We start from the raw sequence: 25,612 nt of genomic DNA on the forward strand, positions 1-25,612 counted from the left end.
TAACAACACTGCAAATCCTAATAACCATTGCTATCAAATTATTTCCATGGGAAAAGAACAGAAATGTGCAAGAGCGTTGGCCATTTTTTAATTGCTGAGTATATAATGGACTTCTTCTGGAAGATTAGTTTTAAAAGAGTGGTAGTTGAAGAATGGTAGACTCAATGAATTATACAATAGAAGGTCTGGTTTGCGATGGGTTTTGTGATGGGTATAGTGAGTTGTTTATCACTGATGTTTTTCCCCTCAGCGGAACGGGCTCGGGTGGCACTAGCTCCCCTCCCAGGAGTAAAAGGAACAGACTACATCAATGCCGCCTACATTATGGTACAGCACTAAGAACATTATACGTTGTTTTGGATCACATTTAATAATGCATGAAACATGAATTATTTGTGTAACTTGCCTAACTTGGGTACCAGCTCCTTATCTGCTTGTCTCAACATAAGCTGTGATAATCTTTTAGAATGAAATCAATGTTTATCCACTCACAGGGCTATTACAGGAGCAACGAGTTCATCATTACCCAGCATCCTCTGCCCCACACAACCACAGACTTCTGGAGGATGATCTGGGATCATAATGCTCAAGTTATTGTGATGTTGCCAGACAACCTTGGCCTTGTGAGTACAGCGTTGAAGAACTACTTATGGACATGAGTTTAAGTGGATTCATGCTGCCTCATATAACTTATGTTCTTTTTATACATATTCAGCAGGTTGTGTTTAATGCACTCTCTTAACATTTCATACTAGCAGGTTATTATGGCACTTATCTTTAGAGTTCAACTTTAGAGTATAACATTTATTATAAAATCATTTGTATTTGCTTGTAAATATAAATATTAAATGTGGAAACATGCTCAACATTTATCAATTAGTTGAATCTGTTAGCGTTATGTAAGTGGATTATGTATGATATTTGATATGTGCTATGCCCTGATCTTCTTTTTATAGACTGAGGATGAATTTGTATACTGGCCCAGCAGAGAGGAGCCAATGAACTGCATAGCCTTCACTGTCACCCTCATCAATACTGATAGACTCTGCTTATCTAATGAGGAACAACTCATCATCCACGACTTCATCCTAGAAGCCACACAGGTACCTCAGTCACACAACACAAGCATCACTCTTAAAGGCAGGGTAGGTGGTTTAAAGCCTCTTCACATCCTGAAGTGAAGTGTTCTAAATGTATTTATATGAATTTCTATCGTCTGTGAAAGAGGCAGGACCATAAAATGTTCATCCAATCATATCCCCCGGCCCGAGTGCTACAATAGGCTGTCTTACCTTCCTGTCAACATGTGTATTTGCATACCTGTGCACATTATGTTCTCACAAACATGATATGTCATCAGTGCATTCCATTTCGTTATAGCAGACCGAGCCAGAATGGAAAGCGTTATTATTGTAATATTATGCACTGTGTACTGTAATGTTTTCTCACCGCTGAATGAGACATGAGGTAATCTGACGGCATTGCATTCAACCCTCCAATAATGCCGTCTCTCACCGTGTCGCTGGTTAGCCTCTGATCTGCCTATGCGCGTTCATGTGTTTTGAAGGAGGCGTGGCTCTGGAGAGTGATTTGCAGGGAGGGTGGGATCTTATTCTTTCAAAGCTATCTTGCTGTTGCTAGCCTCTCCCAAAATCACCTACCTACCTTTAAATTGGAAATTAGCATTAAGGTAGTTTTTAATAAATTTTATGTGTTGAATTTAATAATTAATGGATAAGTATAATATACAAAGTAAAATAGTGTAATCTTTCTTTATGATTTAATAAATAAAATCTCTTTTTTAATCCTTTTTTATTCTGTAGTTTTATTTTATTTCTTACTAATTAAAAAAATATGCTGAAAATTCAGCTTTATCATTATAGGAATAAATTACATTTTAAAACATTAAAATAGAAATGTTGTTTTGAATTTTAAGATTTCACAATATTACTGTTAGTACAGTATTTACTTTATGTAAAGATAGATAGAAAGACAGAGAGAGAGAGAGAGAGAGAGAGAGAGAGAGAAAAGTACTTGATCTCATGTTATAAATTTGTGCCAACACATTTTACTTCCCATTTATCTGCACTTGCCGAATTGCATAACTGTTTATCTTTGCTCTGCAGGATGACTATGTTCTAGAAGTCCGACATTTTCAATGTCCAAACTGGCCAGATCCTGATGCGTCCATCAGCAGCTCATTTGAGCTCATCAACATCATCAAACAAGAGGCTATGACAAGGGATGGTCCCACCATCGTGCATGATGAGTGAGTGCATAAACCACGAATAGTAGTGTACTTAACCAAAGGGAGACTTATGGATTGTGTGTTTCAGGTTCGGAGCCATCTCTGCCGGGATGTTCTGTGCTCTGACCACACTTTCCCAACAACTGGAGAATGAGAGTGCTGTGGATGTCTATCAAGTGGCCAAAATGATCAACCTCATGAGGCCTGGCGTCTTCACTGAAATTGTAAGTTCCTTATGATAAAAGTCTGAATTTAGTTTGAATTAATGAATTCAGTTTAAAACGGTTTAAAAAATGTCTTTTCCTTTATTGCATCTATTTCCTTTCATTTTGTTGTTCTTCGCTACCTCTATTAGGAGCACTATCACTATCTTTACAAGGCTATGCTTAGCCTTGTCAGCAGTAAAGACTTCAGACTTGGCTTCAACTACATGGACAAAATTGCTGGGATACTGGTAACAGATGAATCCAACCAGACTGAGAGCATGGAGTCCTTGGTGTGAAGTTTTCAAAAAATGAGATGGAACAAAGTGGTTCCTTGAACTTTCCATGAGGCCTTTTTCCCCAGACTCTTGGTGAAATAAAAAAACAACAACAACAACAAAAGAGCTTTTATATACTGATAAAAAATAAATTCTTTTGATATTTATTTTTGCTGCTTTTTGTTATCCTGCTGAACGCCACAATCTACTCTCCAAAACTCACACACAGACACAGATACACTCACACTCACACACACACACTACACTGTCAGTGTTACTACTTGATGCCTAGCTGATTATTGATAATTGTGTTGAAAACATTTCTGAGTATCACTTTATTGAAGTCTACAGACATGTGAGGGTGATCAGCGACAGCACATTAACACACACTTCAGCCTCATAGCCATGAAACCTGTACACAGAAAAGCTCCAACTAAATGCTCAACATGATGCGACTTTTAACCGTCAAGCATTGTGACTTGTTAGATTAATATGTTCTTTTTTATTTATTAAGATATGTCATTTTATGTCTAACTTATATACATTATTTCAGTGTGGTATCATAACAGCAACTGTGAACATATATTGTTATCAGTAGCATTTCTATGGTTTTGTAATATATAAAGATACTGATCAAAAAAAATTCTTGTTTTCTTTATTTCAGTCATGTTTTCAATAGCCACTTTTAATACTTTTTTATAATATGCTTTTTCTTGGAAAATTTACTTTTTCTTGGACTGGTGACTGTTCTGATTAAATAATTGCATAACATATTAGGACTTTACTGGGAATTCATATACTGAAGTGACAGAAATTCACTGAAAACTACTTGATAAGTTAAAACAACCTCTTAAATCTAGTCAATGAAACTTATGATGTTCACCTACAGATACACAGATTAGGGTGACCATATTTTAGTAAAAAAAAGAAAAAAAGAGGAGGGACAGTCACCCAGATGGATATTAGCTTTGAACGATCAAAGGATCAATATTTGGAAACCCATTTTTATTTTATTGTTGTTCACCAATACAAATGTAAAGGTATATGTGAGTTATTCCTACCATGCAGTACATTTTAATGTCTCCATCATGTATTTTGTGAATTGTCTTAATATGTTGTTGAACTTAAACAGTGAAGTCATATTAGCATTATTATGATTTCCTTTATCACAATATCACTAATATTGAACGGGTGAACTTTTTTGGTATGAGCAGATGTTGCCATTTAGCTATGTTTAAGCTGTGGTAGCTGCCTTAACATAAATATATATAAATTATATTGCGAAAATGTAAAATTCAAATTTAGACGAGCTATTTCAGGACTTTTACTTTGCTTTCCCGTCACTGAACATCTCGAGTTAGCTAGCCTATGTGAGTTAGTAACATGGGTGTCATATATAGATCAGTGGGTTATACTCATATCTGCCACTAGGAGCACTATAACTCTGAGAGCAGTCCACTAGTACGTAGGGAACAGTGCTTCTTCTGTTTCCATCAGTTAAGTGTTCTGTTAAACAAATGACACTGACATCTTTGTTGCACTTAAATTGTTCATAAACATAACTTTGTATAATTTAATTTTATTTATCACCAGCAAAGCAAACATCACTGCACACAACAATGTGTGTTTTCTTTCTCTCCACCCGTGCACATGTAAAAGTGAGCTCGCCCACAAGTGACGTATTTCCTTCATGACTTAGGTAATGCCATCTTGAAACGAAAAGAGTGTCGCATGAGTAGTGTGAAACGGAATATTATTGTCTTAATATCATATACAGAGATAGAATTATTTTGCTTTATTCAGATAAGAGCAGAAAACTGACATTGTTTTCCGTGAGAGTTGTGTTCACCGGCTGGTTCATTCCCTGCAGTCACATTTTCTGAGCGAGGAGCGCTGTTGTTGGCGCTAACAAAGGAAAATCTGGATCCGAGCAGTTGTTCATTGGTAATGTTATTTTAATTTTGTTTCACTACAACACATACGTTAATATGTATCTACATAGCATATCGAACTATTAGTGGTCTGTTGTGTCCGTGTTTTACTGTTGCTAAGCAATAAGGATTCTCGAGTTCGCACGCGCTAAGTACTGAAGTAGCCCTCACGGCCGTGTGGAAGGGATTTGATTCATTTAAGCGACCCGAGTCTTTTGAATCGGTTCACTGAAAAGATAAATTCAGTGACACATTTTGATATTTTTATCGTGATAAGTCAATTAATTATTTGTTCAACGAAACTGAAATACATTATGATGATGATTATTATTATAATGTATTAAATTCGTTCCTACTTATTTGCATCTACCAAGTATTTAAGCATAATAAACAATTACAACAACGCACACCTGTTATTTAGCCTGAATCGTGAATTTCATTAATGTATTTAATTCACGAGCGAGATGTCCCATTCAGTGCCATTTTGACTCCTAGTCATAGACACAGACTCGTCTAGTAAAGGGGGCGTGGTCGTTCGACATGTCCAACCAATGATACAGCTCCTTCATAGCCTGCACTCGATTGCTATTGGTTCGCCATAGCCAAAACAGTCAGAATCAAAGTGACTGAAGATTCGTTCGAAAACATTATTTCACAAAGGAAACGCCACTTATTATACCATTTACTCACCAACAGCTCGATTTAGGAGAGATGGCCGAGATGTACATTCGCGTCGCGGAGGAGGAGAACGAGGAGCCGATGGAGATCCCGTCGGAGGACGACGGCACTGTGCTGCTGTCCACGGTGGCCGCTCAGTTTCCAGGAGCTTGTGGCCTGCGTTACCGGAGCCCTGTGTCTCAGTGCATGAGAGGAGTTCGCCTGGTGGAAGGAGTCCTGCACGCCCCCGAGAACGGCTGGGGAAACCTGGTCTATGTGGTCAATTATCCTAAAGGTAGGTCATATGATCATCACGAATAAGCCACTGACTCAATTTAGAATATAAATGTGAAAAATAGTAATAATGATTCGCTCATTTTATAATAAGTTACATTCTTAACCCTAACTTCTCCCACTAGAAACATGGGTCAAGAATAGGGTCGTTTTTGTGTGCATTTTAGGGTTAATTTTTACTTGAACATTGAGGTTATACTTCAGCATAACCAAAGTTGGGTGATGGAAACTTCTTTTCTTGAGTATTTCTATCTTTAGCTGTAAAAAAATTCCAGTTCATATTGATTTAATGGGGTTGTTTTTGTTGCATGAAGGGTGATTTGACATTCTGTGAATGTGTGAACATGTAACAAGTGAACTTTTCTTTTCTAGAAACGGTTCTGCCGGATAATAAGAGGAAGATGGATGAGATTGATGCTTCATCTGCAACTAAGATCAAGAGAGGTGATCAGAAGACTTCAGATCTGATTGTGCTGGGTCTGCCATGGAAAACTACAGAACAAGACTTAAAAGACTATTTCAGTACATTTGGGGACGTCATCATGGTGCAGGTAAGACATACTGAAAAATATAATTCTCCAGCTTTGCTTGTCTTTGTACTGCCATATTTTGGTGAAAACAATCCATGATTTCTGTCATCTTTGTCTAATGATTCTAACTTTTTATGTGGCTCAGCTGTCAGTCATTAAGTCAGTGTAGATCTGGTATGAACAAAGCTCTTGACTTGATTCTGTTACATTATTAGGTCAAGCGGGACGTGAAGACGGGAAATTCGAAAGGATTTGGGTTCGTGAGGTTTGCAGACTGGGAGACTCAGGGTAAGGTGATGTCACAGCGGCACATGATTGATGGCAGGTGGTGTGACTGCAAACTTCCCAACTCGAAGGTTCGTGTTATTGTTTGTTTTTCACACTACAGTTGAAATGTTTGGGATTGGTACAATTTTGAATGTTTTTGAAGTAAGTTTCTTATGCATTTATTTGATAAAAATACAGTAAAACAGTAATATTGTGAAATTATTACAATACAAAATATTTTCATTTTAATGCATTTTAAAAGGTATTATATGCCTGCGATGGCAAAGCTGAGGACTTTTTTTTTCAGGATTGTTAGATTCTTAGTCATTCAAAAGAACAGCATTTATTTGAATTAGAAATCACTTGTAACAGGCTGTAACTTGTGAAAGGCTATGTTCACACTGCAGGCAAATGTGGACCAAGTTCGATTTTCTTTTTGCTTACATATAATAAATGTCAAATGTTTCAGATCTGTTTTTCTTATGACAGTGTGAACAGCACAAACCACATGGAATCTGATATTTTCAATTCCAATTTGTGCCACTTCCATATGTAGTACTAAATCCGATACATGTCAGATGTTTTGCAATGCGACTGCAGTGTATATGAACTCTATATACAAGCAAAACATGAGGGCTCATATCATAAAAGTTTCAAAACCCTGCTCTCTTCTGTCACATCCTTGTCTTTATTTTTCGTATTGCCTTAGCATAATTTTGCAGTCTGCTGCGGCACATCACACTATAAATAAATGCATAATCGCTAGGGGTGTTGAAATTTATCGATGCATCGCAATGCGGACGTGGACGATTCTGCATCGATGCAGTAATAGGCTATAATCGATTAAGATCTATGACGTCATTCGTATATATGCGTTTCAGTTACGAGAGTTTAAAATGGCGGAAGGAGGCAAAACACATACGCAAATATTAAAAAATGCACCTTCAAAATTTTTATTTGAGATCTGGGCACATTTTGTTTTTTATAAACGAAAAGGTAGGCACGACGAGCTGGACAGGACACATGCGGTGTGTAAAACCTGTCAAGCTGAAATAAAAAATGTTGGGAATACGACTAACTTAAGAAATCATGTTAGACGTTTTCACCCTGAGATGCTGATGGCAGCTGGCCCAAAGGCCGACCCAACTCAGCCAACGATAGTTCAAACAATATCAACTCTGCCGCACAACTCCGAGAAAGGGAAGGAAATAACCAGATCAGATCTGTATTTATTAGTTCTAAATGCTCTGTTGTCTGTTGTGTGCAGACTTAAATTTAGTTGAATGTTTGCTAGATTCAGGAAGTGCCCAGTGCTGTTATTTTATATTTATTTGATTTTATGTTGTATATTAGAGCTGTGCAGAAAGTTTTAGTTTTGAAGACTGTACTATTTATTATGGGTTATAAAATAAGTAATTTTTTATACATATGTTAACATTTAAATACTTTTTGAAGTAGTACACTGCACTTTAAATGCATTCAGTACTTGACAGTTTCATGTGCCTTTAGTATTTATTTACTAGTGTTCACTTAATACTAGTGTTCATTTACTAGGGTATTTACTCTGTTCAGACTTAAGTTTTATTTTAAGCAGATAAAATAAAAAGGGAGTTAAAATATCTGACTGCTTGTAGACTATTTACTGATGAAAATGTAGCCATGTGCAGGATTATTGAAAACCGAGGTTGCAGAGAATGCATCGTTAAAATCAAATTGAATCGAATCGTTAACATGATAATCGAATTGGCACTGGTTTCACGATTCAATTCACACCCCTAATAATCTCTTACTTTATGTCCTCCGTGTTTACGTCAGTATGACATAAAGTGTTGCCAAGTCCACAGTTTTCATGCTTCATTTTTATCCTTGCCGCAGGTTGTTTTTCAACTCCGTTGGTTAAAGCGACCCCACTAACACAATATATAACCCTTAGAGCGTGATTGGGCTAGTTTAGAGAAGCAATTGGTCGGATTTTGAAAACCTAGCAACCCTGTTTGTATCGTTCTTTTGCACATGCGGGTCAGTTCAGAACCATGATCTGTTCACACTGGAAATCTGATATTGGCCATATTTAAAACAACAATGTGAACAGCTATACGTTGTCGAAGTCTTACTCTCAAAAAAGAAACGCACTGACCACAAACTTTTGAACAGTTGTGTATATGAGGAAGTATGTATGTTAGTATGAGGCATTTACTTTTGGGGTGCTAAACAGAACTATCTTTTTGAAATTTCAACAGCAAGGTCCAGATGAGCCAATGAGGAGCAGGAAAGTGTTTGTGGGCCGTTGCACGGAGGACATAACCGCTGATGAGCTCCGTCAGTTCTTCATGCAGTATGGGGAGGTCACAGATGTTTTCATTCCTAAACCCTTCAGAGCATTCGCTTTCGTCACCTTTGCAGATGACCAGGTAAGCTGTTGTTGTTTTTACATTAATTGTAGGTGATAAACATAAAGGTATAGAGAAAACAAAATAAAGCAACTATGACAAATTGTCAGTTCATTTCTATTCTGGATGGAGAAATCAGCTGTTCATGCGTCATAATTAAGATTTTCCATCTTCCCTCCAGGTTGCCGCCTCCCTTTGCGGAGAAGATCTGATCATCAAGGGCGTCAGCGTGCACATCTCCAATGCTGAGCCAAAACACAACAACCCTAGGCAGATGATGGAGCGGGCAGGGCGCTTTGGGAATGGGTTTGGAGGTCAGGGTTTCGGAGGCAGCCGAAGCAGCATGGGGGGTAGCTCCAACAGCATGGGAAATTTAAGCAATTTCAACCTCAATCCAGCCATGATGGCTGCCGCCCAGGCCGCTCTGCAGAGCAGCTGGGGTATGATGGGAATGTTAGCACAGCAGGGTCAGCCAGCAACAGCTGGCACGAGCACAAGCGGCACGAGTTCCACTCGGGACCAGCCCCAAACATACAGCTCGGGCAACAGCAACTACGGCAGCAGCTCGGCCGCTCTCGGCTGGGGCTCCGGCTCTAACTCTAGTGGTAGTGGGTTTAACTCCAGCTTTGGCTCTAGTATGGATTCAAAGTCGTCAGGGTGGGGTATGTAAGCAGATTTTAGTTTGAAGTGTCAGTATTTCTAGCGTGTTTGGTAAGTATTTTCCAAGAGACTTATCTCATCACGTTTTTGGGAGTGGGGATGGGTAAAAAAGGGAGTCTGGGGACAACAACAACAACAACAACAAGAAAAAGAATGTTTTGTACACTAAATGGGATTTGAGTTAGTGTTTTGGAGTGAGAAGTTAACCAGGGTGCTACGTTTATATGTACCATCTTTGGTGTCATGTTTATCCCCCATGTTTTACTGTCTTGGTCGATGCAAACGTAGCATTTCAACTGGATTCTTAAAATGCATGTTCAATCTGAATATCTGAAAACATGAAAATTGCATCATTAAGTAAATTTATCATTACGTAGGACAAAAACAAACAAACTTGCAATGGAAAGAATCTGGTTGAAACCTGAACATATTATAAGTTCAGCTTTATTTCAATCCAGTTTTATGGAAACCCTTTAAAACAAGCCTTCATCAAAATCTCTTCTGCAGTTGACATCTGTGGGGTTTGCCTGGGAAGAGCACCCTCTATGGCAGCACAGTGTGGCTGAGGTCATTATGCCATCTTCCTCCCCATGTCTATATGCTCTCATCGCACGGCTCGATGACACGGTGGGTGTCTCTCTTTTTAATCCACATTTTAAGAAAAGTGCGCAGAAAATGACTTTTTTTTTAAAACAACCCTTGAGTGCGATTGGTGATGGCGAAGAGTGAGAAGGCTGCGAGTGAGCGAAGAAAGTGTGAAGCGCACGAACGAAAAGACTTGCGAGTGCAATGAACGAGCCGAAATGTGACTGCAGTGGGTGGGTTTGGTGAGCGTGTGAATGAGAGCTGCTGATACTTCCCAGCTTTCCCCTTAATTGAGCCCAAATTGATGGACATCTAGTACGTGTACTTCATGGATGTTTTTTTTTTTTGTTTTTTTTTTTGGTCTCCCTAGATCCCCCTTTGCTTTTCTCCTTTAGTATACTGACAGTGTGCTTATATAGGAATGTTGTGATGATGATGATGCATACTTTGTCTTGCTTCTTATAATCCAATGTGAATGCTGTATGGTGTGTGTGCTTTATTTCCTTGTAACTTGACCTATAAGTGTGAACTGATGTGGATGACATCTTCAGTGGACACTGAGGAGGGAAAACATGAGTGATGGTGTAAGTGCGACCTGTATGTTTTGAGTGCTGTGGATGTCTGTGGAGTTTCCCTCTAGATAACGTTGCTCAGTGTTTTCAAAGGCATTTTATATGACTTGTCAAATGAAGGGAGTGCTTCAATAAAACTGATTTGAATAGATTGCCATTTTCTCAAACTGGTTTGTCACGTGATGTTTGAGAGTAAATGCCCCACAACTAATTGAATTCACACGTTTAGGGGCCTGGAATATGGCTGGCCACAACTGAACCCCAGGCGGGAAGTCCGTTTGGGCATGGAGGAAGATGGAGGATGCTGTGGTTCTGCATCTCTGGTAACGGCCATGGACACGGTAGACTCTAGCTGAATTTGATTGATGTATCAGAAAGAGCGCTTTTCTCAGAACCATTTAAGCCTAATAGATGTTGATCTGTATTTTCTGCTGAAAACCTCCTGAGCTGAGATGGTATTAGGCTCAAACTGGGTTTGAGAAAGCAGCGCACTGTATTAAAATGCAGGCCAGGTCCATGTTTCTAGTTTCTAAAATGTGATTTAAAATATTTTATACAGTCTTAGTTTCATAGAGCTTAATATTACCATGAAGAGATGCTCACAGGATTCATTACAATAAAAAACAAATGAGCTCATGTTTGAGTAAAAAAAAAAAAAAGATTGGTGTTTCATATTGACTGATTTATGTATATTTGCATAGCTTTTTTATTACTACATAAAATAAAAAACTACAAAAAAATTTTGTACAAAACTCAGAATGTGAACGATGAGGATTTGTTCATTTTATTTTGTGTAGTTTTCAAGCACATACTCCTCGGCTTCCTCTTGGCAGCATTTCTCTTCCCTCAGTTCTTGGTTGATCAGAGCCAGTTCATGGCTTTTCTGCAGAATGTACTGTGAAGGTATAGCAAAGGTCCAAAGTTGTTGTTTTTCACTCATTTGATGGAACCGTAAAATCTAAATGCGCTTAAATTACAACATTTCCATGTAACTTACAAATATTGTATTACATGTGATGAAAAATTTTAAGTTCATATTTTCATTAGTTACATTTCACCACGTATGTACTTATTTTTATATATAAACTTAAATATTGACATTTCATGGTTAATCGGTTTATTTTTTACATATCAGAATGAATTTATAAGGTTTGTATGAAAAGTTTTTTTTTGTTTAATGACAAGACTTCTGAACAAAATTACCTTGAGGTAATAGTGTTAAAATACCAAAAAAAGTTAGATTTTTTAAAAAAAAATGTTGATTACTGAAATCATCCTACCAGTGCAGTGGTTCTCCTCGCTGTCAGCTTCACGTCATCCTCTGTAACTCCGTGTCTTTCAGCATACCTGCAAACATTGAAGAGAAGCGTCATAAAGCATCTTCCTTTCGTGGTGAATTACTGAACAGAGACCACTTTTGAGAGTGAAGTTTACCTCGTTAACGCTTCCAAGTCAAATATATCTAGAGGGAAGACCCAGGAGGAGCGTGAATAAATATCGTTTAATCTCGTCAAATATGATTGTGACAGAATCGAGCCTTGTAGCACTGTCTGAACACAGTCTGTAATAGCTGCCTTTGTCTGTTTAGTGATTTGTTTCTCGCAGTCTGCGGCGATATGTTGACTGAGACGGCGACAGTGTAGTGCAGTGCACAGCTGCTTTAAGCCTCTAAAAGCACAGAAAGCCGGCAGTGTGTGAGAGAAAACCCCGAACAGTTCTTTATAATGACAAAATGTAGCGAAGTATATAGACATGACGCTTCAGCTTGTCATTGAGTTTTAGTGTTGTAACCCGTTTTTGTGCTTCGTCCTCATCCATTCTCAGTAGATAAGCAAGCTAAAGCTCAACTATGTGCTTTTAGGCATTACCCATAGACTGTAAAAGGCAATAATTTACCATAACGCGAATTGTGTTTTTCACGTTGTAGTGCCGACATCAGTGTTCATTCTCGCCCTAGCAGCGCCTCCTGCTGATTCGGAGCGAATGTCGGTCAAGAGAAAGAATATAGAAAGACGCGTTTATTTTATTTCTGTTTGTTGCTTCCCTAAAAATAAAACATTCCATACTGCTGAAACCAATAATGTGTTGGGGTTGGTTGACACAATTGCACAACATATTAGTAATGAATTAACAAAATGTAGGAAAACTGTGCCAACTAGTCTCATTCTCCCCTACTTAAATATTTGTTTAGATCTTTAAATCAATAAGAAAAATAGTCTCATGCATCAAAGACAAAACGCAATCAATAATTAATTGCAGTACAGGCTAGCACGTATAATAGATTCATCAAATATATGCCATTTTCTGTCGTATATTTTAATTGAAAGTCAAACTTGCTTTTGAAAACACTTTAACCTGCTACAAATAAGAAAAGTGACGGACTCACAAGAAATACTTTTGGAGACACTCTTGAATGTAGGCCTGCTGTAGGTTTTCTCAGTTGTTTAATATGCTTCCCCTCTTTTTGTAATGCTATGCTCACTTGTTTGAGAATTGTTTAATGCTGAAACCGTCTGTATCTTATTTTTCTTCAATAAACTTGAAAGAATTTCAGTTCTACGCAATGGTTCAAACAGTTATTTTGTAGGTTTGCTTGCAGATCTGGTCTTCACATCCAAGTTCCTCTATAAGAGAAAAAGAAAGTTTAAGTTTTTTATTTTGTAGTTTTTTGGAGGGCAATTATATACATTTTATCTGAAAATTAAATGTATATTGTTGTTCTTCAATTTTAAAGAGTTGTTTCCCTCCATCCAGTGTGTCCATTCCTCTGTTCTTCTTTTCTCCTTTCTGCACATGCACAAGTCATTGACTGTTGTCTGTAGAATTTTTATTTTATTTTAATTATATATATATATATGTATGTGTGTGTGTGTGTGTGTGTATAAAGCAGTATTTCTCAATTCTGGCATGGAAAACACTAGACGATGACCACACACCATTTCATTGCCTGAGTGTGTTTTCCACCTGGCATTTTCTGTTGTACAGTACTTTGGTGGTGTGTGCGTGTGTCTGTGTGTGTAAAATACCTAATATATAAAATTTGAAAACCCTGAGAAATGCAATGAATGACACATTCACCAAGAGCCACCATCTAACCACTGTAGTTTTCAGGTACACTTGATCCTGTTGATCCTGAAGCGTTTCAGAAGCTTTTGAACCTAGAAGCTGGAATTTAAAGGTTTATGTGTGGAAATGAGAGAACAAGATGTGGTGTGTCGTATTTCACAGGTCCGTGTGTAGTAATATGGGGCAGGAGTGATCCCTAGGAAACAATAGTTATATAATCAGACATCAGAAGGCTACAGAGAACGGTTCGGACTGCTGAAAGGAGTATGCTCCCCTGCCCACCCTCCAAGATTCATCCAGAGTGAGTGAAAGGGCTCAGAAAATCACTCTGGATCCCTCACATCCTAGCTCCTTTTGGAACTTTTGCCATCTGGTTGGCGTTACAGAGCACCGAATACCAGGACAGCCAGGCACAAAAACAGTTTCTTCCCCCAGGCAATCTACCTCATGAACCGTTAATGTTATTCCATTGTGCAATAACCTTATACTTATCACCCTAAATCCTAGAACATCCCTACAACTATTTTTTTTTATTATATTCCTATTCTATCTATAGCACACCTGTACATACAATTTATTATTTTTTTATGGTTTATATTTATGCATGTGTATTTTATTCACATATTATTTTTATTATCTGTGTGTTGTTGTCTCTGTGTACTGGAAGCTTGTGACACTAAAACAAATTCCTTAAGAGCAAACATACTTGGCTATAAAGCTCTTTGACTTCTGGCTTCTTTTAGAGGCTTGTTCAGTGGGATTGTTCTCTGAGGTGGAACATGGCTTTTACACACTTCTTGTGTATGTGTTCTGTGGGGATTGGGGAACTTAAAGAGATGTCAGAGATGCCCAGTAGGTTTGAGGTCCTCTCCTTATCTTTCATTAACAACGTGGCGATGGCTTAAAAGAACATCTGTTGTATGTTTTTTCCTCTCTTTTTCTATTTTCTAAAAAGACAGACATATTATTTTCTTTCAAAATGCTGTGAAAATGATAATTACTTTAACTCCCAAACAGGCAGGAAACTTTTCTTGACCCTCTCCTCTGAGGTGCTTCAGAAGTTGTCTCGAGGCTGCATTGAGGTGGATTAGTTCTCTTCCGGTTCATCATTTACCCGGTGTGAATGTGGGCAGTGAAGGATCACAATAAATATAAGTCACCATAAAATGTAGTCTTCTGTGATGAACTGACCAAAGTCAAAATGACTAAAATAAATTATTTTCTCGAAAAAAAAAAAAGGTTTTTAATTACAGTACAATAATATGTTAGTGAAAAAGTAATTAAAATATCTAAATCTATACTGAGACTAACCACTAGAGGGTGTAATTTGGTATTACCCAACCGATGATCTTGCTTGTTGCTTCTCCTCCCGAGCTACAAACCTGCTATTCCGACTGGCCCTGACACCTTTCTGGTAAGTCCTGTAATTCTATGAATTTTCTTCCCTCAGGCTTACCTCATTATGTAAATACTTAAAATGTTTCAGTAATATGCATAAATAATTATCTCTCATTATAGCTGTACATCTTGCTAATGAAAGTGTATTTTACTATATATAGAATCATCTGAACCGATAGAAACCGCACGATGCTTCACCACTTCTTAGTTCATGCAGCTTTTCAGACCAGCAGATGGCTTCCAAGAGATCAAAGGTTAAAATTGTAAGGTGTGTGTGTGTGTGTGTGTGTGTGTGCGTACATATTTAACATAAAAATGTTAAAAATGTTTCTCTTTGGCAGTCAGATTGTTCTTTTCATCTTTGCGGTGCTTTTCCTGGCACCACAGTTTTATGTTTTGTCGAGGTAAGTGACCTATAATGTTTCAAAAAAAAAAAAAAGCTGATCTCTTTAAGCATAACATAAATACATTCATATGCACATATGTGTTATCATTTGATGTGATATGCCTAATATTTAATCAGTAATGTTTCCACAGGCCAAAATCTTCTCGCTATTGTGAAAAGCCACTATTGAACAATCTTATAGCCTTCATTGTGTTCTCTTTTATAGCAACAGGTAATCTGATTTTGATATTTAGAAATTGTTTTTTTTTGCACGTTTTTCTACTTTCTAATTTAAAATACTAATTATCAACCCTTCTTACCCATTTGAAGGTTTGGCTGTAGCACTTACACTCACTGACCCAGTTCCCAAGAGCATCAGGGTAGCTTTTCACTCATTTGGGCTGTTTGCATTTATACAGGGACTTTGTACAGTCATTTTCACTCTGTCGGCTCCTCAGTGTGTAAGTGTGAAATATGGTATTATGATTTTATGTGCAAAAAATTGGTTTTATATATATATATATAGAAGTTATTTATATTAAATGTTTCGTAGGCGAAGACCACCACTGAATTGTATATCTTTTCTTTGGTTGTCTCTTGGGCCTGCATACTTTCAACAGGTAAGATGATAAGGCTTGTATTTTGGTCAGTTCCATTCCAGAGTATTAAGTGTAGTAGAATATATATAAGGAAGAAATAACCATTGTGTCTCTATCCAGCTTTCTTTCTGGTCAGAGGAGGTCTTTGCCTCATTCACAGACTATTTCCTCATTGGTTACGAGATATGTGCCTCTGGGATTGAAATGAGCCACTGCTGCAGTGACACTCGATACAGGTGTATCTATTATTTACATGGTTTCAGTGGTTTTCAGACAATTGTGAGGCACAGGTTAAGATAGATTCTACTTAATGATACACATTTTCAATAATACTAGCATACAAGGGAGGAGAAAGATACACAGAATGCTATATATATATATATATATATATATATATTTTTTTTTTTTAAACTTAAACATTGTGTTTATAGTCCACACGTCTGGGTTCTATTTGGAATTTTCTGAATCAAGGACATTTTAAAAGAGAAAAAAATAGAATACAGATGATTTCAATAATATACTTTATTGCTGTGTTGTAAAACCACTGCAAAATGTGAAATGATGTACGTGATAACGTAATACAGCTGAATATGGTAACAAAATTTCTTTAAAACAAGGAATGGAAAAGCAAGGCACTTTATCGATTCAAATATGTTAATACAGTCAACAAGACACAAACTTCACTGAAATACACAATATGATCTGTATGATGTCTGTATGACCTTAGGAACATAGGAATCTACTTATAATTATGTAAATACACATAAGGACTTCAATGTGTGTGCATTTATTTTAATGTTTTATTAAAATTTTCACATTAGATGATTAGATCCCTTTGGAATGTAATGTTGTTCTGCTTCACTATAAAATGTTAAATCGGTGGTTATAAATCAGACAATGCTGTCCAGCTTTCTATAAACAACTCCTGCCTTGTTTCATTAAGCATGCAATGCTGACTAACATGCCCTTCTTAGAAAAAACAAAAAAACACTGTTTAAAGAGGCTTTACTAAGGTATTCACCTTTAGATATAAAACCATTGTAAGGTGTTGTGCCTTTTCAACTGCTCTACACATAATGAACCTTTGTTTTCTGAGGTATGAAAACAATCTTTGACACTAATACATTGTCAACAATGTAGTATTGGAATGGTTTTATCAACTAAGGCCAACAATAGAAACTGAAATCCGTCTAAATTTGAAACAGTACATGAATACTTGTTCCGTCCTAAAAACACTGGATATGATACTGTCTGATGAGTAATTGTAGCTATGTAAAAAAATAAAAAAGTCAAATTACAGAACATTCAGATACACGTTATATCTGATTTTATCTGCTTGGTCACAAAAAAGTAAAAAGAAAAAGTGCTTAATAAAGAATTAAATTGTTCATATCTTCATAATTGCTTTCTAAACTGTTGGATCTTGTAAAATAATGATTCCAGCAATATTATAAGATTGATTACTTGGAAAAAAGTTATTGTAAACTGAGAGAGTTCCTGAGATTTTAAGTCATTTATAATGCAATCATTCCATAACACAATCAAATTGCAAAGTCCTTATCACAGCATTAAATTAACTAAATTAACACACATCACACCTCAATTGGTGTGAACATTAAACTTCAATTTATACTCCTCAATCATTCCCAATACAGCATTCAATTTGAGCTACAGTATAAGCCCTGGTGGGTGGCTTCACTGACGGATTTGTGCTGGTCTTTAGGACATTTATCCTAGCAATGCATCATAGTCAATGTACCACATAAGACTACCGCTCTTCGGCTGTACTTTGGTGATGGGATACTTGGATGATTCACCCTTAATTCGGCTAAGTTGACTGACAAGTTCATGCTTGCTCTTGCCCATAATTAAAACACCTACCCTTCGAGCCCTATTGATGGCTGTGAATGTAAGACTCATTCTCTGGTGAGGTTTAATGGGGCTTTCTGTCAGAATTACCAAATGTTCCTCGTCGTTTTCAAAACTGGTGTCCTGGAATAGTGAGGCAGTGTGGCCATCCTGGCCTACGCCAAGCAGGATGTAGTGAAAGCTGGAGCCATTAACATGTTTCTTGATTTCCTTCTCATAAAATGCTGGACCGCCATCCTCTTCCACACATAACCGTTGGGTCAGATGCACAGGCATGGGGTGGATGTTAAAGTAGGGTATGCGGATATGCTGAAGCAGGAGATCGTGAATAAACCGGAAGTTGGAGCCTGATTCTGTATGTGGCACACAGCGCTCGTCCACTTGCCATATGTGAGTGTTGCGCCACGGAAAGGTGTAGAGGTTCAGGGCCAGTGCACGGAGCAGTGCCACCGGGCTGGAGCCACCAGACAATGCCAGGTGAAACTGACCTTGTTCACGAATGGCCTCCTCAGCAGCCAAGAGAAGATCAGAAGCCAAGCGATCCACCAGTTCCTGTGCCCAGGCAGATATCATTTCAGAGCTACGGTACTTCCCTTGCATCACTTGGAAGTTGTCCTCAGCACCAGTGTTGATGACGTTGACCACAGCTTCATGGCTAAAGGCGACCTGATGGCCCTGCAGCTGAAAGTTCAGTAGGTTACCATTGGCTGCGCCACCTGGATACACACGTGGAAAGACCCGACTCAGGCCTTCAAGGAGGGGAGTCCAAAACTCCCAGGAAGCAAGGAGTCCTTCGGCACTAATAAAGCTATCCTTGCGTCCAAAGAAGACGTGTGAGATCAGCTCACAATAAGCCTCTCTGGGTGTAACCGGTGACTGAATATAATAGTCACTGAGTGGTAAACCCAGCACATTCACGTCTTTGTATTCGGTGACCTCTTTCCAGTCACCGCTGCTCACCAGTTCGGGCTTGAACAGGTTCTTGCTCAAAAGAATCGCAGGGTACTGAAGGGTACCATGACCCATATAAAATATGATCTGTTTGGATTTGCACCGAACATTGTCGGGATCCTGGACACAAAATACATTGCTTTTGAAAAGTACACGTGCATAAGAAACCCGTTCATCAAGTGCTTTGCCTGAGGTCATAAATATGGGGATACCCTCGTATTGTGCATTGTCGACATGAACGACCACACCTGTAAAAACAATTATAGTCAACGCAAGCATGGCTAGAGTGATTTTCCAGTCACACTGCTATGAATCAATGTTTACATGCACTTAGGAAAACCGTTTATTCCAGGATTTTCACAGAAAGCAGCATTCTGAAAGATTATGTAAATGTGAAAACCATTTTTCTTTCACCTTTAAATGGGTTAAGAGATTCAATTGGTCAAGTAAATGCTTAAAAGGCATCCTAACAGGTTTTTGAGTGCATAGGTAAATATGAATGCCATCTTTGCACATTAAACAGCTTTCCCGCTATAAGTGTTTTTCTTGTGTGCATGTAAACATACTGAATGATGTAGCTACAAAGCTCTTCCACTCACCAGCAAATGTGGGGGTCAAGCTGAAGTAGTCCTTTGTTTTATTTAGCTCTTCCTGAACCTCTCCATTGTAAGCTTGGTACTGACCTACTACGGCATTACTGTGATCTATGTGTTGAAGGGAAGCCAAGAAATGAAGCTTGTTTTGTAGTATCTCCTTGCTGTTGGATAGGTTTGCAGGAAGGTTCATCAACATAAGGGTCATGACCTCTGTGAGGTGGTTCTGGATCACATCTCTGATGACGCCATATTGATCATAGAATTGAATCCGCCCTGAAAACAAATGAAGTGAAGTGAAGTGAAGTGAAGTGACATTCAGCCAAGTATGGTGACCCATACTCAGAATTTGTGCTCTGCATTTAACCCATCCGAAATGCACACACACAGAGCAGTGAACACACACACACTGTGAGCACACACCCGGAGCAGTGGGCAGCCATTTATGCTGCGGCGCCCGGGGAGCAGTTGGGGGTTCGATGCCTTGCTCAAGGGCACCTAAGTCGTGGTATTGAGCACTTATTATATATTAATGATATATAATAAGTGCTATAGTAATCACTGAAAAGATAAATGGATTGAGGAACTTTTTGATAACTTTGTGAACTTGCAATTATAATAATAATTTAAAAAAAAGTACCTTTGGCATCCAGGGTTTCCTTCAATACAATTTCTATTCTTTCAATATGATGCTTGTTCCAGATAGGGTCTAGAAGTTTCTTATTCTCTTTCCTAAATGGCAGAATTTTAGAGACAACCTTTGGAATGGAAAAAAGAGACAACCTTTGGGATTTTTTTTAAAGCTCATGTAGATCCAGTTATTAATGTGAAAGTACACTACCATTCAAGAGTTTGGGGTTAGTAAGATTTTTCTTCTTTAAAAGAAATCAATACTTAAATCATAAAGGATAAACAATGATATGTTACAAAATATTTTTATTTCAAGTAAATTGTTCTTTTGCACTCTTCATTCATCAAAAATTGATCAAAAAAGTTTCACTATATTACTGTTTATTTATGTATTTTGATTGAATAAATTGAGCTTTGGTGAGCACTTCCTTCAAAAAAACATAAAATCTTGTTGACGCTGGAACAAAAGTTTATGTTAATAAAATAACATTGTACCTGCTTCCCTAAATAGTGGTCAATCCTGTACATCTCCTCTTCTTTCAGCTGGCCTGACAATTTTTTGTCAAGGGCCTGAGCACTATAAAAGTCATGACCAAATGGCTTCTCCAGTACCACCCTGAGCCATGCGTCAGATGGGGGACGGCAGGTGTTGTTGATCTTCTCTGCAATGTCTGCATATGCAAAAGCTGGAACAGACAGGTAGAAAAGCCTCCCTGCTTCGACCATACCCTCCTGTCCTAGCTGCTGTTTGATCTGCTGGTTGAGTTTCTCGTAGTCCTCAGTAGTCTTCAGCTGGTGATACTTGGACAGATGCACGAACTGGTCTTTGACCAAAGCACAACGCTCCACAGAGAGCTCCGGAGGGCAAGCCAGCTCCTTCAAGATCCCAAACAGCAGTGGCGTCCCCTTCTCGGGCGGTGTAAGGGCCCCACCGTAAAATGAGAAGGTGTGTCCTTTGCCTACCTGGTCAGCATAGAGCTGGAAAAAGCCTTGCCACAGGTACTTCCTGGCCAAGTCACCTGTTCCACCCACAACTACCACAGTCACATGACCAAGACTCTTCGTAGCCTCATGATTATCTGTGTGGCCCCTCTGCCAGCATATGCTGGCCATTAGCAGCAGCTCCCATCTCATCCACAGCATTGTAATATCAAATGCCCTCCCTTTAAAAAGAAAAGGTTTTATAATGTTTGAAAAATCTATTGATTCAAATTATGAAAAGATTTCACACACACACACAAAAAAATAATAAAAAATAAATAAAAAATTGACTGGAATGCATACAGAAGCTGGTTTATAAAGTTGCTCACTGGCTTATTGATGGCTTTATTCCCCATCTATAAATCAGTATAAAGTGAACACCTTTTGTAAACATTTCAGCACTGCAACAGGATAAGACTTTACTCTCTAAACATTTCAGTACTATTAAGAATTGTATTTTTAAGTATTTATGAAATAAATAATGTTTACACCAATAATTTATTCAATTTTACAAATACTAATATATGTATGTGTGTGTGTAGAAGTATATACATATGTGTGTGTGTAGAAGTATATACATATGTGTGTGTGTATAAGTATATACATATATGTGTGTATGTATGTATATATATATATATATATATATATATATATATATATATATATATGTATATGTGCATAAAATATCCAATATTTTTAATGTATAAAAGTAAATAAACCTAAATGAAGTCTACATACACTAATTCAGTGATTCAGTCAGGTACAACTTATCAAACATTACAACACTTCATTATCACTATGTGATGTTTCAACACAAAAACCGTTAGGATCAAGTCATGTCTGCAAGTCATGGCACCTTTTAATGTTTTACCTTACCAAAGTCCATGAACATATTTTTCTTTACTTTTCTTTCTTATTTTTAAATCACTCAACACAATAAAATCCTGATCATTTGAGCTCATTAAGTGAGTGGAACTTTACCAGTAATAGTTTTATTGTTATGCATATACAGTATGAGGGCCAGTGGGCTATGGTAAGAGGGTCACATATTATACTGACATACTGTACCTGGACTGATTGGGAATAATGACTAAAAGCAAGAACCACAGAAGTGCAAATGTAATCTCCCACTGAGAATTCCCCCTTTAAAATCAAGGTTAAACCAACACAGCGCCAGAACAAACAGACTACATTTACGGTAAAATAGCTGTATGAAATGAAAAATTACACAACTTGGCCAAACAGAGAGGAATCAATATATACAATAGTTTATGTTAGAGTTGAGAATTGCAGGAATCATTCTGACATATCTAACAGAAAGCAGTCAACCAGGACGAGCCTGATTTCACGATAACTCATGATGAGCTTGTGTGAAGGCCAAAGATGACAGAGTACATGCAACCCTAATGCTCAGACAGAGCAAGCACTGTTTGCACACGTGGGTGTTGCAAATTGTTAAACATAGAGGCACTATCTAGACTTAAAATAAATAAAAAAAATTCCTTTAAACAATCAAGACCAAAAAAAATTAGCATTACAGGATGCAATAGAGTTAAATAAACGGTTACCATGTAATTCAGCACATATTCAGGTCATTCCTCCTATTCATATTGCCTTTGAACAAAATATCCATTATATTTGATTAATTATAACTTAATTATTTACATAATGACATCAAAATCATGTCACTGAACCTCATTAAGGGCTATTTTGTCCAGTATAATAATATATGATGGCCAAAATAATTTATTTAGAATGTGTTAATTAATAATACTGATACAATTAAATGTGACCATATATCTGTTTCTGACTGGAAGTACGTTTATTACATTTTAAAAGATGAGAATGCACTGTACTAGAGGCAGACGTGACTATACTATCATAACAAAGTACATAAACAGATCCTGGCAGCACCTGTTACAGCTAACTGACACGGGCAGGCAGATAAAAAGATAACATTTTAAACTGTATGTGCATACAACAACTGCAGGCAGAGTGATACATACATGAGGACAAAGATTAATTTGACAGAGAGAGAGAGAGACTCGGAGGACATACCTGATTCACCTCTGGACAGTGTCGTGTCAGCTCGAGCAGAGTGAACTGCCGGATTGTGACATTACAAACAAGCGTTTCCAGTAGAAGATGGTCACGTGGTTGTGCCGGTGGTTAATTTTGTGGTTTGAGTTTGTAGCATTCGAGTTTTTAAAAATAAATATGTTGACTAAAAACACGGCGACTTATACACCCGTGAAGTCCTTAAGGATCTATTAAAACACATTATTTAAGTGTAAATATCATAACAGAGATATATAATTCTCACTGAGAGGGGAGCTATAAATCCGTCCGTGTGCTGTGAAACAAACAATTAAAATAATTGCATTCTTTGACACTACTTTCCGTGTTGAGAAGTCAGGAAGGTTGTCTGCATTTTGTCTTGGAAAATATTCATTTATTTTATTATTCTTTATAATGTAATTATTTATTAATTAATTATCCAGAATTTTCATCGAAAATGTAAATCCACTACTGTTTGTGTTATGCAGATAGTGTGTTGCCCAGAGGAGGGCGATATTTGCCAATATGCACTGCATTAATAACTCCAAACGTGGCTTTCAGTGAACAGATTCCCCTTGTCAAGATATAATCTAAAAAAAAAAAATAATAATAATAATAAAATGTTATGCTGCACTTAAATAAAAGGCTATGGCTAAATTAAAGGACATAGCAACAGTTTTCTTCACAAACCTAAATGAGTTTAGGCCTTCTTACACTTGATTTCACAACATATTGAGCAATGAGTTTTTATCTGTGTGATCTTTTCTTTAAAACAATATTCTTATCTTTGAGTACATGCGTCTGTGTTCCTCTCGCACATTTCCTTTTTTTCTTCATAGAGTGAATGAGTCTTAGGCAAAGAATATTCAAACAAGAAACATTCACCTCAGGAAAGGCATTCCCTGATTCAAACGAAGCTTTCTGAATCCACTTTAAACCTTCTAGTAAGCATCATTTGTAAATTTTAAAATCACTACAAAAATCAGTCTGTTATTCTATAATAAAAGCTTGTAATCTATATATTGGATTCAAAATATGTATTTTGTCAGAATACGCTGGCATTTGTGGATGCCCGTCAAAAGAGAAAGATATTTTTGAAGCCACATGGTGTAGGCGACATCTACTACCGGAGGCTAATGAGGCTATGTTAACCAGTCAAACCTTGACCCCTTGATCCCTAGCAGCCTAACATAGCACATGCTAATGGTGTGAGTTTGGGGTAGGTGCATTCAACCAATGACAGATGGGGAAGCTGTTTGAAAACATTCTATTGTTCAGAATGAATACTAGCTTGCTAAATAGTGCGCAGTGTCCACTATATACGGGAGTAAGTGAAGCATTTATTTTAGTTTAAAAATGTATCAAGTATGCTCAAACAATAAGTGAGAACAAAGATTGCAGTTACTGTTACTTCCAGTTAAGTTGTTACAAAGGAAATGTAAAGTCAAGTCATGTGCAGTGCACTGTGGGATACAGTACTCTATGCGTATTGATAATCTGCATGGTGTGCATAGGATGCATGCTAAATTGCAGAAATAGTAAGAGTAGTATGCTAGCATGACACTCCGAACATAGCTATTATTGTTGCAGTTCTACTTGGTGATGCTAGTAACTCAAACGTTATATAAATTTAGGTTACACACACTTCAGTATAATCGAAAGCATTGTATTGATGTTAGCGGCCCATCTGTTCTATCATATAATGTCCTTTCCTACGGCTATTATTGTTTGAATGCTTGTTAAATTAAGAGTCGCTCATCATTGTTTGAATCCAAAACATTTCCTGCAGATACTTGTTTAGCGCATCTGCAGATGTTGCTACATGTCAGAGAAATTAATAAAGGAATGAACAGCTTCTTAGGATTTCTTGGTAATATTTTATTTTTAAGATTTGTATTGGGTTTTAGACAAAATACATAACATCACACACACACACACACACACACACACACACACACACACACACACACACACACACACACACACACACATATATATATATTCACATATAAGGCCTTCACAAGACAAATTCCTTATTTTCTTGGGTCACATCAAACATGACATAAAACTGAGTAACCTAAAACTTTGTGAAATAAAATAAAATTATAAGACCACACAGACCAATTAAAAATAATAAGAAAAACACAGCTGAATCACTTATGCTTGAACTAAAACTAAAATGAAAATAAAAGCTCATCAGTGCCCTGAAAATGCAATACAACTTTTCCTTTTACTTAGACATATCTATAAATGTATGTTAATTCCTTTCTTTTCAATCTGAGTTTACAAGGGTATATTTGAAATACCTTTTTTTTTTCAAGAGATAAAGACATTATTGATTTTATTAATCAAACTCTGTACTTCTTTCCAGAATTGCAAAATTGCTTAAAAGTACCATTACAAGTATTACACTTTGGAAAAGTGTCTGAAATATTATTATCATTAAATGTATGTAATATGTTGGAGT

General features: G+C 37.3%; 3 protein-coding genes across 4 annotated transcripts in view; 2 read left to right on the forward strand and 1 right to left on the reverse strand.

Annotated features, from left to right (window-relative positions):
* The window catches only part of LOC132151636 (receptor-type tyrosine-protein phosphatase gamma-like), an 81,917-nt gene extending 78,535 nt beyond the window's left edge, over positions 1–3,382 (forward strand). Inside the window, exons 25-30 of the mRNA XM_059559892.1 lie at positions 251–327; positions 495–623; positions 957–1,103; positions 2,127–2,269; positions 2,337–2,472; positions 2,604–3,382. Coding sequence (XP_059415875.1) covers positions 251–327; positions 495–623; positions 957–1,103; positions 2,127–2,269; positions 2,337–2,472; positions 2,604–2,750 — 779 coding nt within the window. The 3' untranslated portion in view covers positions 2,751–3,382. The remainder of the gene's footprint in view (positions 1–250; positions 328–494; positions 624–956; positions 1,104–2,126; positions 2,270–2,336; positions 2,473–2,603) is intronic.
* A 1,034-nt stretch (positions 3,383–4,416) lies between these two features.
* LOC132151637 (TAR DNA-binding protein 43-like) lies at positions 4,417–11,243 on the forward strand. Of its 2 annotated transcripts, XR_009436433.1 has the most exons (7): positions 4,417–4,673; positions 5,357–5,612; positions 5,984–6,162; positions 6,357–6,497; positions 8,649–8,819; positions 8,980–10,085; positions 10,845–11,243. XR_009436433.1 is itself a non-coding variant. In XM_059559893.1 (6 exons), the coding sequence occupies exons 2-6, from the start codon at positions 5,372–5,374 to the stop codon at positions 9,466–9,468; spliced, it is 1,221 nt and encodes a 406-aa protein (XP_059415876.1). In that variant the 5' UTR covers positions 4,417–4,673; positions 5,357–5,371; the 3' UTR covers positions 9,469–10,766. The 2 variants fall into 2 exon arrangements, 1 of the variants encoding a protein (XP_059415876.1); XM_059559893.1 differs by lacking the exon at positions 10,845–11,243 and having other exon boundaries at positions 8,980–10,766.
* Positions 11,244–16,927: 5,684 nt separating this feature from the next.
* Positions 16,928–23,259, reverse strand: LOC132151639 (GDH/6PGL endoplasmic bifunctional protein-like). The gene is made up of 5 exons (XM_059559895.1): positions 23,146–23,259; positions 20,602–21,269; positions 20,117–20,234; positions 19,483–19,752; positions 16,928–19,131 (listed from the first exon to the last, which is right to left on the reverse strand). Exons 2-5 carry the CDS (start codon positions 21,247–21,249, stop codon positions 17,792–17,794), a joined length of 2,376 nt encoding a protein of 791 aa, XP_059415878.1. The 5' UTR covers positions 21,250–21,269; positions 23,146–23,259; the 3' UTR covers positions 16,928–17,791.
* Between the last annotated feature and the right edge of the window lie 2,353 nt (positions 23,260–25,612).

The sequence above is a fragment of the Carassius carassius genome, chromosome 10 (genome assembly GCF_963082965.1).
Source record: "Carassius carassius chromosome 10, fCarCar2.1, whole genome shotgun sequence".
Taxonomy (NCBI): Eukaryota; Metazoa; Chordata; class Actinopteri; order Cypriniformes; family Cyprinidae; genus Carassius; species Carassius carassius.

Excerpts from the sequence above, each read along its gene's own strand:
- LOC132151637 (XM_059559893.1), top strand. The coding sequence starts at position 5,372 with ATGGCCGAGATGTACATTCGCGTCGCGGAGGAGGAGAACGAGGAGCCG. Across the intron at positions 6,498-8,648 it reads GCAAACTTCCCAACTCGAAG|CAAGGTCCAGATGAGCCAAT; the intron begins GTTCGTGTTATT and ends AAATTTCAACAG. Across the intron at positions 8,820-8,979 it reads TCACCTTTGCAGATGACCAG|GTTGCCGCCTCCCTTTGCGG; the intron begins GTAAGCTGTTGT and ends TCTTCCCTCCAG.
- LOC132151639 (XM_059559895.1), bottom strand. The coding sequence starts at position 21,249 with ATGCTGTGGATGAGATGGGAGCTGCTGCTAATGGCCAGCATATGCTGG. Across the intron at positions 19,753-20,116 it reads GGAAACCCTGGATGCCAAAG|GGCGGATTCAATTCTATGAT; the intron begins GTACTTTTTTTT and ends ATTTGTTTTCAG. Across the intron at positions 19,132-19,482 it reads CTTGACCCCCACATTTGCTG|GTGTGGTCGTTCATGTCGAC; the intron begins GTGAGTGGAAGA and ends TTGTTTTTACAG.